At 44.3% G+C, this 13,735-nt stretch overlaps 1 protein-coding gene across 1 annotated transcript in view; it reads right to left on the bottom strand.

The window, feature by feature from the left end:
- Window positions 1–4,354, bottom strand: part of chp (leucine rich repeat containing G protein-coupled receptor chaoptin) — a 36,303-nt gene extending 31,949 nt beyond the window's left edge. The window contains exon 1 of the mRNA XM_069335807.1: window positions 4,245–4,354. Coding sequence (XP_069191908.1) covers window positions 4,245–4,354 — 110 coding nt within the window. The remainder of the gene's footprint in view (window positions 1–4,244) is intronic.
- Window positions 4,355–13,735: the final 9,381 nt, after the last annotated feature.

Raw genomic sequence — 13,735 nt, 5'->3', positions numbered from 1 at the left:
ATGACTAGCTCTAACGACCGGCCATTTGTGAGGTCAATTACTGTGTCAATATGGAAATATGTGAACTATGTCTTTTGCTTCACATATTGCACTTTTTCTCTGATTTTTTTTTTTGACTAACTCATTGCTTGAGTGCTGGTCATCCTGTCTTAATGTCTGTCTGTCTGTCTCTTTCACTATCTATCTGTGTGTGTATCTGTCTGTATGTCTGAATGACTGTATTGCTTATCTATCTCTCCACTATTTATATCTATTTCTGTCAGTCAATATAATGACTTCGACAACAAGTATCATCACTTAGGTGGTTAGGTTAAGTTAGGAGAGGTTAGACCTAAGTTACGTTAGGGCCTAAGTTAGGTTGAAACATCAAATGAACCAATCAGACGCACCACCACCACCTTAGGCAGGAATTCAAGAGTGTAACACGGGTTTGTGTTCCTCTCTCTCTTTACTTCCTTCTTTCTACTCCCTCTACCCGTATTCTTACTTATTATTCTCTACCAAGGGACTCCAAAACTTTTACCAAAGCCAATTCCACGCCACGTGGTCCTAAGACGATTGACCGACTTAGGATTCTACACCCAGTATGACGTGACCTAAGCCCTGAGCAAAACCCTAGAGTCGCCTCTATGCTGCCACCACCAGACCCGCTCTACAGAGCAATGATCGAGGTCTGGATCGATCACGCTAATTAATCAACCTTGGGGCTTGATCCCCACTATATATGATGACCTTGAGTGTGGAATTAATTAGATGGGGATGATGAATTCCGATCCGATGTTAGAATCGGCGCCCAATGCAACTCTGCCTCGTGTGGACCACGTGACCAGGACAAGTTTACACATAACCAAATGGAAACAATAAAATGCAAATTAATAACAAATTTAATTTATTAAAAGAAAACTAAAACGAAATCTAAATGTGTTCACTCCCTATCACTTTAACACTCCCTACTTGACCTGAGTGGCAAATGAGACTATTTCTATACATAACCATAGCAACTATACCTCTATGTTTTCCAGCTAAGATGTTGTGCTGGTCTTGGGGAGAGGTAAGATGGTTGACCTCTCCCAGCTGCTCCCGTATTCACACTGATTTTTTCCTTGTCTGGACTACCCCAGACAGAGTATTGTATCCTTCCGCCTAGTCAAAGTCCTACCCAGTTACTAGCAAGGTTTAAGTTATAACAATTAACCTCTGTTTATACTGAATTGATCCAGACTGGTTGAATTATTTTACTTTAATTAGATTACACAAACATCTAACGGCAAAGCTGTTCCCGATCACAAAAATGGTTATTAAAACTTTGAGAAATATTAGACATGTCAACCCTGCTGACCTATGACCGCCGGTCACTCCGCCTTAAAAGTTAGATCTGATTCGTGACGTCACTGATGGTGACTTAAACTCAATAATTAGAATACTCTTGATATTGTATCCAGTACTATTATACAATACAATTTTAATGCAAAATGAATAAAGGCTAATTTTCTCTAAATTACTGAATACTATAGGATGATTCATTATACGCAGCTATGAACAAAGCGTCGGTTATTTCCACCGCGAATTCCCCTGGGGGTCAGGTCACCATGCGGCTCAGCTTCCCATTCTCTTTTGTCGATAAACCACTCTGGATAATTCTTACAACAGCCTAGTTTGTTACAAGAGCATTTCCCAAGATCAAGATGCGTCAAACATTTACCCCCCCCCCTTACGAAACCGCTTCATCTTTCCCCCAATCATGGCTGCTTGGCTGACATTAATAAACAGTTTATGAAGTGAGAAGCACCATCAGGTTGTTTATAACTATAATAACCCTGGGTTGTGAAGTTTACAAGCTGGTTTTTTTTTTTTTATTATTATTTTCTACCACAGACGTGGCCAGACATTTACAATGCTAACCAGCATATATACATTTTCTTCTGTCCTCCGTGGACAGGGTTAGAGATGTGTTAAACATATAGTTCAAGGGGGGCCTCGTAGCCTGGTGGATAGCGCGCAGGACTCGTAATTCTGTGGCGCGGGTTCGATTCCCGTACGAGGCAGAAACAAATGGGCAAAGTTTCTTTCACCCTGAATGCCCCTGTTACCTAGCAGTAAATAGGTACCTGGGAGTTAGTCAGCTGTCACGGGCTGCTTCCTGGGGGTGGAGGCCTGGTCGAGGACCGGGCCGCGGGGACACTAAAGCCCCGAAATCATCTCAAGATAACCAAGGGTTTATTGAACACTCAACCACAGAAGGTGATTCGGTGCTTTTAAAATGCTAAGCTAACCTACATACGTAAATACATAGATACGCAGATTTACGTATGCCCTACATAAAGTGTTTGATGTGTCTTTTACATAGTGTCATTAATGTACATTCACAATATGTGTGTGTGTGTATGTATATGTATGGGTATAAAGTATATATGGAAGCTGATCAGAATTACATTTCACCTTTGTGAATGTACAAGCTGGCGAATGGTTGTGGTAATGAAGCCCGTCTCTGAGCACATTGGTAATGTGCAGTGTGTGTTGCAGCGTCCGGTGGCCAGGGGGCAGCACTCACCTGTAGCCACTGGGTAAGCCTCGCTATACCTCCAGGTTACCATAACCTGTGGTTGTATGGATTGTGATTGTATGGGCTGTGATTGTAAGGGCTGTGATTGTATGGGATCTGATTATGATCGATTAAGCAGGGAATTTATGGGCTGTTATCTTTCCCTACGTTTCCCTTTCCCTTCTCTGGCTCTTCCCAACTTCCTCTATCTCTCGGAACTTGTCCTCCTCCTCTACTTCTCTCGCTCTCGTCCCCCCTCACTCGGGCTAGGGAGCAGCACCAGCGGCGGCCCGTCAGCAGAGCGATACACGACAGATAACGGGTCAAGATGTGATCGCATGGTGATTATCGTGGCTGGAGTCCTCGGCGTCGGCAGCTTGGTCACGTCCACATCCGCGTCCGTCTTCCCGACACTCATATCTTCCCGCCATGTTTGGGGGCGCTCGGTGATTGGCGGACGGGGAGCGCGGGAGAGCGTGTCCGCCCCTCCCATTGGCTAAATCTTCCACCAATCAGCGCTACGTACGTTGATAATGTTGATAGACAGCCTCGTGCGTCGAAGCTAATTCTACCCCCACACATTGGTTGAATTTTCCACCAATCAGCGCTATGTACGTTGATAATGACGACAGCCAATCAAGGACGCTGGAGACTTGTTCCGTTCGTGTGTGTGGATAATGAATTAGGCAGAATTCATCTTATTCCCTATACACTTTTCTGAAGAATTTAATAACACTGCATAACTTGCAGAGAACAAAAGATGTGCTGTAAGTGATGTGATTTGTTCTGTCCTCGTTAGCTCGTAAGATCAACACAGCCGGTTAACAACATAGACCCTTGTTTACTGTACAATTATGTAAATGAGTCGTCCCCGCGAGGCTAAGCTAACATAATTACTCAGGTAACTATGTAGTAACATAGTTAATACTGTGTCTAGGATTTTTATTGGGGAATCTTAACAATGGAGATGTTTTGTGGAGTGTTTGTGACTAGTGTACGCATACTGAGAGTTCACTTAAAGTATGCTAAGTATACTTTAAGTAGACTAATGTGATGGTCTTAACTCTGGAGGTTGACAAGTCCATTCCTTTACGTGTGAGCTCAATGGTATTCAATTGATGGAACATAAATTGTTGTTATTTGATCAGTTCGCCACAATCTGCAGTGATTTGGTATATTTTTACGGATAACATGCGTGAATATATATATGTATCTATATCTGTTTGTCAACCTTCCTCTTTGTGTGAGTAGCTAGCTTTCTATCTATCTGTAGCTAGGTTTCTATCTATCTGTAGCTAGCTTTCTATCTATCTGTAGCTAGCTTTCTATCTATCTGTTGTCTGTGTGGCTAGCTTTCTCTGTCTGCTTTTCCTCAACCTTCACTCGTGTCTGACTGGCTAACTTTATGTCTATCTGCTTTGGTGTCTGTCTGTCTGTGTAGCTAGATTTCTGTATGTCTATTTGCCTTGGTGTCTGTCTGTATGGCTAATTTTCTGTCCCCCCTTGGGGTCTGATTGGCTAGCTTTCTGTCTAATGTGCTTTCTCCTTCCCTCTCACGCATTCACCCTCTCATTCCTCTCCCTGCCTTCATGTACTCAGCTAGTTGTGCTTGCGGGGATTGAGCTTTGGCTCTTTGGTCCCGCCTCTCAACTGTCAATCAACTGGTCAATCTGGTCATCAGTCAATGACCTGACGTACTCACTTGGTGATGTGGGTATTCTGGACGACCTGCGCAGCACCTGCCAGGTAGGCCCAGGTCATGGCCAGGTAAGTCACCACCAGAGCCATATATCCGACTTTGATGTACCACATCTGTTGAGCAAGATACAAGTATTACATTAGTCTCCCAGAAAAAAGAAAACGGGGAGTCAATACATATATAGAGGGAACTATTTTAAACTAATTGTTATCTTTTTTTTTTATTCGTTTTCACAAATAAATTGTCTAAATATTTGAAATTAGTATATATTATTTACCAATAATTTCACCTATATATATATATATATATATATATATATATATATATATATATATATATATATATATATATATATATATATATATATATATATATATATATATATATATATATATATATATACCTGTATATATATATATACAGGAAGGTATTTTCTGTGTATATACATTGAGTTTATTTGATTCCTGCAATTTGTTCAGTAGTAAATGGTTGCTGGATGGTTGGCCCGTAAGGTCTTGTGTGGAGCTAGTAACCCTCCATACTAAAGGGTGATAGGACACACACACACACACACACACACACACACACACACACACACACACACACACACACACACACACACACACACACACACACACGCACGCACGCACGCACGCACACACACACACACACAACCTACAAAATCCTCAGGGGAATCGACCGGGTAAACAAGGATAAACTATTCAACACTGGAGGGACGCGAACAAGGGCACACAGGTGGAAGCTGAGTACCCAAATGAGCCACAGGGATGTTAGAAGGAACTTTTTCAGTGTCAGAGTAGTTAACGGATGGAATGCATTAGGCAGTGATGTGGTGGAGGCTGACTCCATACACAGTTTCAAATGTAGATATGATAGAGCCCAGTAGGCTCAGGAATCTGTACACCAGTTGATTGACGATTGAGAGGCGGGACCAAAGACCTAGAGCTCAACCCCCGCAAGCACAACTATTTGAGTAGAACTAGGCGAGTACACACACACTTCTCAATCAGCGCCACCAGGCACTCTTTATCGTACTCTCAGGAAAGAGTGCCGTCTCATCTAGCAACCTGAGACAAGGTTACTCTAGGGACCTCACTCACTCAAGCTATAACTCCACCAATCCTCTCCCGCTAATTTCCTTCCCAAGGTAATGCAATCTGGTCTCAAGAAGAGTTTTGTTAGCGTATGATTCCAACATTTCCTGCATGGTTTGTTGTTTGGTATGTGTTAGTATTCCTTATGTTACTGTTGATACCTGGTTGATACCTGGTTGATGGGGTTCTGGGAGTTCGTCTACTCCCCAAGCCCGGCCCGAGGCCAGGCTCGACTTGTGAGAGTTTGGTCCACCAGGCTGTTGCTTGGAGCGGCCCGCAGGCCCACATACCCACCACAGCCTGGTTGGTCCGGCACCCCTTTGAGGAATAAATCTAGTTTCCTCTTGAAAATGTCCACGGTTGTTCCGGCAATATTCCGGCTACAATACTGTAGCCTGGTTCATATTATACAGCATCTGTGACTCAAAAAAGATCAATCTTGTGTGTGTCTCTTGCATCTCTGTCTCAATCTTTGCTCCTCAAACACAGAATATTATTACGTCATATGGTTTTCCTGAAATTATTTCCTCATTTACAGTTTTAATAAATTTTTACCTAATTAATTTCCTCTCGAAATGATGCTTATTTAAATAACCTTAAGGACTATAGGCTCTTGCGCATAGGTAGAAAAACGGATCATTTAAACATCACAGAAGAGAGGTACCACCTCTGGTGCAAAGGACCCATAGACTCAGAGAAGAAAATAAAGAGTACTCACAGAATGTATATTTTTGTGTTTGTACGAAATTTACGTAGGTACAACGTAGGGTGAAATAGGAAATATTGGACAACAGTAGCCGCTGGCCGGGTACAGCGGTGCGTGTAAAATATTTGAAGTGACAGTAATTCAAATTTACATAATTTATTCACGAACATTACAGGTTCACTAATGTAAATATTGCTGCCTCACCCCCCCCCCTCTCTCTCTCTCTCTCCCTCTCTCTCTCTCTCTCTCTCTCTCTCTCTCTCTCTCTCTCTCTCTCTCTCTCTCTCTCTCTCTCTCTCTCTCTCTCTCTCTCTCTCTCTCTCTCTCTCTCTCTCTCTCTCTCTCTCTCTCTCTCTCTCTCTCTCTCTCTCTCTCTCTTTCTCTCTCTCTCTCTCTATTCAAAATAAAAAAACTCACTTTTCCCCCTCTGCACCCCTCCACACACACACACCCACACACACACACACACACACACACACACACACACACACACACACACACACACACACACACACACACACACACACACACACACACACAGTAAATGGAATGCATTAGGAAGTGATGTGGTGGAGGCTGACTCCATACACAGTTTCAAATGTAGATATGATAGAGCCCAATAGGCTCAGGAATCTGTACACCAGTTGATTGACGGTTGAGAGGCGGGACCAAAGAGCCAGAGCTCAACCCCCGCAAGCACAATTAGGTGAGTACAATTAGGTGAGTACACACCCACACACACACACACACACACACACACACACACACACACACACACACACACGCACACACACACACACATGCACTCAGCCCAAGAATTTCCAAGACATTTGAGCGACTACATCGTCCTCTTGTTCGAGAATACATGTATACTTCTCGTGGGTCTTTGTATGTTCCGTTAAGACTGTGTTCCTTGTGTCGTGTTGCCTGAGTGTGTTGCTAGTGTAGTGTTGTCAGGGAGTGTATTTGTCGAGCCTGGCATCAGGACTGTTCCTAGTGTATTTGTCGAGCCTGGCATCAGGACTGTTCCTAGTGTATTTGTCGAGCCTGGCATCAGGACTGTTCCAACGTGTATTTGTCGAGCCTGGCATCAGGGACTGTTCCAACGTGTATTTGTCGAGCCTGGCATCAGGGACTGTTCCAACGTGTATTTGTCGAGCCTGGCATCAGGGACTGTTCCAACGTGTATTTGTCGAGCCTGGCATCAGGGACTGTTCCAACGTGTATTTGTCGAGCCTGGCATCAGGGACTGTTCCAACGTGTATTTGTCGAGCCTGGCATCAGGGACTGTTCTAACGTGTATTTGTCGAGCCTCGCATCAGGGACTGTTCCAACGTGTATTTGTCGAGCCTGGCATCAGGGACTGTTCCAACGTGTATTTGTCGGGCCTGGCATCAGGGACTGTTCCTAGTGTATTTGTCGAGTGTGGAGCGAGGCATTAAAGCTGTACCAACGTGGAACTGACTGTATCTTAGCAAACACCTAATACTGTATAATTTAGTTATATGTTTCCTGAGGATAAGTCACAGTTAATTCAGCTGGGATTGCACAGGTGTGGAGAAAACACTGATGGCTTGTTCCATGTTGTCATAAGAGTTCTCCTTAGAGCTGCTGGAGGCTCCCCATGCAGGGAATCTTCTCTTAACTGTACCTTCGTCTGCAACAAGCATACTTCTAGATCCAGAGAACCTTTGTATTGCAATGGTCATCCGTCTTGATGTCTCAATTCACACTCAGTACAGGTGTGTTTGCAACAAGGTGGAAGCCAACCAATATGGCTTGCATGGGCTGCACTGCAGAAGCACCAAAGGTTGATATGTACTCAGTGAAGTGAATTGCAACATCAATGAAGCTTTGCTACAGCTCAGTGTCCAGCAGAGAGAGAACCTCGTTTTCTAATATCCCCAAATCTTGGCAGTTCTGCACTTACCAGGGTGATGTCTGGTGTATTTCCGGAAGGTGATGTGTGAATACACATGTGTATCCACCCTGGCTGACACCTGTATATCCTTAGGTGCTAATCAGGCATGGAGTGCGAACAACCATAGGGAAGCAATCAAATCAAACAAGGAAAAGCAACTGGCCCATCTGTACCCAACTGTTCCCATAGGATCTGAGACAACTGGCCATTGGGTCAAGGGAACAATGAGCTTTCTCAAAGGCTCTAAGCTCATTGACCTACCAGAGACCCTTAGAACTGCTAGTTTTCTGTTTCAGCGCCTCAGTGTGGCGATCCAGAGGGGAAACGCCTGTTGTCTCCTCGGGTTCCTACCTGAAAGATGAGGAGCTTCAAGAAATTGACAACGTTTAAAGAGGGAGTAGGAAAAAAAGGAATATAGAACCAGCATTGTTATGGACCTAAAAATCCTCTCTAGTGCTTTGTATATTCCTTTCTCCGAGGCTATGGATCCCTCTTTCCTACCATATATGTGTAATTTTCCGTTTCATCTCGTACTTTTTCATTGAGATCAAAATGAACTGTAAGATGACATTTCTCGGGGAGTTATTAGGATTTATTTCGTAAATTTTATATTCGCGAAGATAAACGTTTTGTTTTTGTTAATATGATGGAATAGAAAGTTTGAGAGAGAGAGAGAGAGAGAGAGAGAGAGAGAGAGAGAGAGAGAGAGAGAGAGAGAGAGAGAGAGAGAGAGAGAGAGAGAGAGAGAGAGAGAGAGAGAGAGAGAGAGAGAGAGAGAGGTAATTGTAAATGATAAACCTATGAATGGCATCCATATCAGTAAAATAATTTATTTTTATTTGTAATGTTATAAAGCCACAAGCGAAGGAGGAGGAAGTGATAGCATGATAACGGAGTTACTTGCATACACTCTTGTTCTGTATGTTTCTATATGAATGCTTCTCTCTCTCTCTCTCTCTCTCTCTCTCTCTCTCTCTCTCTCTCTCTCTCTCTCTCTCTCTCTCTCTCTCTCTCTCTCTCTCTCTCTCTCTCTCTCACTCTCTCTTAATCTGAGTCTGTCTATCTGTCTCCCTGTCTATCTTCATGTCAACCAGTATTTCATCCTGAATCAATTGCTCCCAACATCCGGTGATCCATCAGACCATTAGCAATTCCCCTCTCTCGTCTACCCCCCCTTTCCCTCTATCTTTCTCCCTCCCTCCTTCCACGGACTCTCCCCCCCCCTCACACTCCTATCCCTCTCTACTCCCTGGCCTTTCCCCTATCCCATTACATTTCCCTTTCATTCTATTTCCTTCACTAGTTCTTTCAGCTTCATTCTTTCTTCATTTCCCCTACCCCTTTTCCCTGTATTGTACATTCCCTTCTGTATTGTACAGAATGCATTCCCATATTATCTGTTGATGTAGCACGATATCAGTAGTGCTATCTTCTCGCAAAGACCAAGATATCAGATATATTCGTCTCTTACGCTGCCTCCATACTGACCAAGATATCAGTGATACAACAAGGCCTAATGTCCCATTTTTCATGTGTTTCCCCAAAACACTGATATATGAGTGGAGTTACTGGGATTTGTTCCTCTTGGGGAGACCGGAGAGAGAGAGAGAGAGAGAGAGAGAGAGAGAGAGAGAGAGAGAGAGAGAGAGAGAGAGAGAGAGAGAGAGAGAGAGAGAGAGAGAGAGAGAGAGAGAGAGAGAGAGAGTGAGAGAGAGAGAGAGAGAGAGAGAGAGATTCAGTTTCTTTATTTAGGTAAAGATACATCCATTGAGTTACATACATAATGATGGATTTAGAGAGAGAGAGAGAGAGAGAGAGAGAGATTCAGTTTCTTTATTTAGGTAAAGATACATCCATTGAGTTACATACATAATGATGGATTTAGAGAGAGAGAGAGAGAGAGAGAGAGAGATTCAGTTTCTTTATTTAGGTAAAGATACATCCATTGAGTTACATACATAATGATGGATTTAGAGAGAGAGAGAGAGAGAGAGAGAGAGAGAGAGAGAGAGAGAGAGAGAGAGAGAGAGAGAGAGAGAGAGAGAGAGAGAGAGAGAGAGAGAGAGAGAGAGAAAGAGAGAAAACTTTTTTCCTTCTAGTTATCATCGAGTCGGAGTGGTTAAATAAGTAGGCTCGCGTCCGACAAAAGACCAGGGTTCGAGTCCCACCCAGCCCGGTAAAGTTGGGCACACTAACATTTTCACCCATCTGATAACTCTGCTCACCCTAGCGGTAAGTAGGCATCCGAAAGTTAGCCAACTGTTGTGGAATGCATCGTGCGTTGGTCTAGGAAGGTCCTCGATAATGTTAAACATTTACAACCAAGTTTAATGTTACTTTTTAAGTTTGTCAAACTTTTGTGTTGTCTTTCTTAACACTTGGGGAGCCGGTCGGCCGAGTGGACAGCACGCTGGACTTGTGATCCTGTGGTCCTGGGTTCGATCCCAGGCGCCGGCGAGAAACAATGGTCTGAGTTTCTTTCATCCTATGCCCCTGTTACCTAGCAGTAAAATAGGTACCTGGGTGTTAGTCAGCTGTCACGGGCTGCTTCCTGGGGGTGGAGACCTGGTCGAGGACCGGGCCGCGGGGACACTAAAGCCCCGAAATCATCTCAAGATAACCTCAAGATAACCATATTTATTATTTTTGGTTCCATGTTTACTCTATTCTTCGTCTCTTTGCCCTTGTTCTTTCACCTGTTTCTCTGTCCCTCAGTGTCCTCTATCCAGCAGCTGGTGCAGCACAGTACTAGGTGTGTGCAGCTGGTACAGCACAGTACTAGGTGTGTGCAGCTGGTGCAGCACATCCTGCAGATGACTTTGAGAGATCAGCATCTGTCTCTCACTCACATCTCCTCCCTCCTTCTTTCTCCCTCACGCTAATGCTCTAGCTACTTCCTTCCTTTTTTTCAATCACCTTCTCCCTCTCTTAGTTAACTACTGCCATACTACTTCTCTCCTTCTAGTTTCTCCTCTACCTCCCTCTATCATCCCCTTCCCACTTATCTCTCCTTCTATTCTTTCCATTCCTACATCTTCCATCCCATTCAATGATCATTTTCTCATTTTTTTTCAATCGCTCCCATTTCCCTGGCTTCCTTCTCTCCCATTGGTCCGTCTCTTCCTACCTCTTTCCCATCACCCCTCCCTCCGTCCCTCTCCCGTCTCCTCCCCCCTCCCGTCTCCTCCTCCCCCTGTCTTCCTCCCACAGCCTTGACAGCAGATCCCGCAGCATCAGCTGATCTCCTGGACGGATGCTGGAATGCTCCCCCGTACACAAAAATCACCATCCCACTGAGTGGACCCCGAGGACGGGGTGGGGTGAGTGGACCCCGAGGACGGGGTGGGGTGTAGGGAGGACTGAGGGCGGTGGGGTGAGAGGGGGAGATGAGGGGGTGAGGGAGGGGTGGGGGTGAGGGAGGGGGGGTGAGGGGAGAGGGGGGAGAGAGAAAACTAATCAGTGGCAAGTAAGCTGGCTGTGGGAGTGAGGACTGGAAGGGTAGAGGGGAAGAGAGAGAGGGGTAGAGGGGAAGAGAGAGAGAAGGGTAGAGAAGGAAGGAAGGAATTATCAAGGGAAAGCGCCAAGCCATTACGACTATATAGCACTGGGAAGGGGTCAGGAAAAGGATTTGCGATGGGACGGTGGGAACTGTATTAATAAATGAACGAACCGAACGAGTTGTGAATGCTTCCTAAGGAGTGGGCTGTGCTACCAGGTCCGCAACGCAGCCCACTCAGCTACTGGCAAGGAGTCCCCACTGCCAGAGGTATGATGGATCCCCCACTTTACTCCTTATGGGGGAAAATTATAACTTCATACAACTAATAAATCGAGCTTAATATAGAGAGTCGTGATTAATAAAAGCAAAGTTAACAAAATTTTATATTATATTTTAATAGTGTTTTTTCAGTTCGATTGTTTTCAAGTTAATGTAAAGTTAATATCCATTATTAGTAGAACTTTTTACAGTTCCCTGCTTGGTTTAATTCAGTATTGTCTCAACTGAACTTTTAAGTAAAGTAATTCTTCCAGTTTTATTCTTTTATGTAATGGGTAACTTGTCTTAAGTTATTTAATAAAGTAAGCCATTATGAACAGACGAGGAGTCACAATAACGTGGCTGAAATATGTTGACCAAACCCACACTCCAGAAAGTGAAGGGACGACGACGACGACGTTTCGGTCCGTCCTGGACCATTCTCAAGTCGATTGTGTGGTTTGATCCTAACAAACCACTAAGATCTTCCTCTGCCCTTCCTTGCAGAGCAACTGTATGCAAATATGTGCCGTTGCACTCATAGATAGATAACCCCATCAAGACGTGATCTAAGGTAATGGCCAAATCCATGTATTTTGCTCTCGTCACCATTTAAAACGTAAATTGTCTTGCGAGATACATCACCCGACTTAATGACAAGGATTGGTTGTTAATGTCAATCACGGGACCGTGGACACGGACACGGACTCCCTTCCGTGACCTGCTTGTTAAACCCGAAGTGTGAGGTCAGGTCATCGCTGTCATGGCCACTCAATTGCCTCGTAATTATATACAAGCCTTGTTTAGAGAGAGAGAGAGAGAGAGAGAGAGAGAGAGAGAGAGAGAGAGAGAGAGAGAGAGAGAGAGAGAGAGAGAGAGAGAGAGAGAGAGAGAGAGAGAGAGAGAGAGAGAGAGAGAGAGAGAGAGAGAACCATATGATTGGTCAGCCTCTAGTGGGCCTCCTTGGAGGTCCGCCTCTGGTGGACGTCTGAGGATGTCCATGGATGTCAACACCAGCGAGGGACGCCAGCAACAGGGAGAGACCGACCGTCCACGCGAGCTGGGAACGGAGAACATTTTGTGCACACACAGGGGGGAGATGTGTGGTGGGGGGGGGGGGATAATTTCCCAAGAGAGGCCCTCACTTGCAAGACGATGCCGGTTCCTCGCTGTGAAGATAATCATCCTCTCGCTTCTCCACCCACCACCACTCTACAAGAGGAAAATTATCGCCTGATTGGTAGCTGACATGATATGGGGTATACACACACACCACTCTCTCTCTCTATCTCTCTCTCTCTCTCTCTCTCTCTCTCTCTCTCTCTCTCTCTCTCTCTCTCTCTCTCTCCCTCTCTCTCTCTCTCTCTCTCTCTCTCTCTCTCTCTCCCTCTCTCTCTCTCTCTCTCTCTCTCTCTCTCTCTCTCTCTCTCTCTCTCTCTCTCTCTCTCTCTCTCTCTCTCTCTCTCTCTCTCTCTCTCTCTGCTCCTGGCTCTTGTGTTATGCCCTTGTCCTCCACCAATATATACACCTCATCAGCATAATTTTACACCCGTGGGCTTGTGCGGTCCTGCTTTCTAATCTAAAAAATCTAAAAAGTCTAAAAATCTAAATCTAAAATCTAAAAATCTAAAAAAAAAATCTAAAAAGCAACAGAAAAACAGAATAGTTTGAAGAAAAATAAAATATCTGATTGTGATTTTAAGAGGTCGTCTCTTTCTTGAGGAACTCGTAAGGCATGACAACCTTTCACTAGTAATAAAGAGCTAGTTGTCAGTCAAAGTAGCTCTTGGAACAGTTTAAGAGGATTAGTCTTTATGGATCCTTTTCCTCTAAGAACTCTATCGAGGGATAAGGAGTTCTCTCTACTCTGTATCAACCAAAGGAACTCACAAGGATCTAAGGAATTCCTATATAGAGTATCTCTGTTCACGAAGAACTCTTTACACAACAGACTGAAGAACTTACACAAAAGACCGAATAACGTCTTACACAAAA

Source organism: Procambarus clarkii, chromosome 34 (assembly GCF_040958095.1).
Source record: "Procambarus clarkii isolate CNS0578487 chromosome 34, FALCON_Pclarkii_2.0, whole genome shotgun sequence".
In the NCBI taxonomy this organism is placed as follows: Eukaryota; Metazoa; Arthropoda; class Malacostraca; order Decapoda; family Cambaridae; genus Procambarus; species Procambarus clarkii.
The sequence above is the reverse complement of the archived record's forward strand: the minus strand, read 5'-3'. Positions and strand labels throughout refer to the sequence as shown.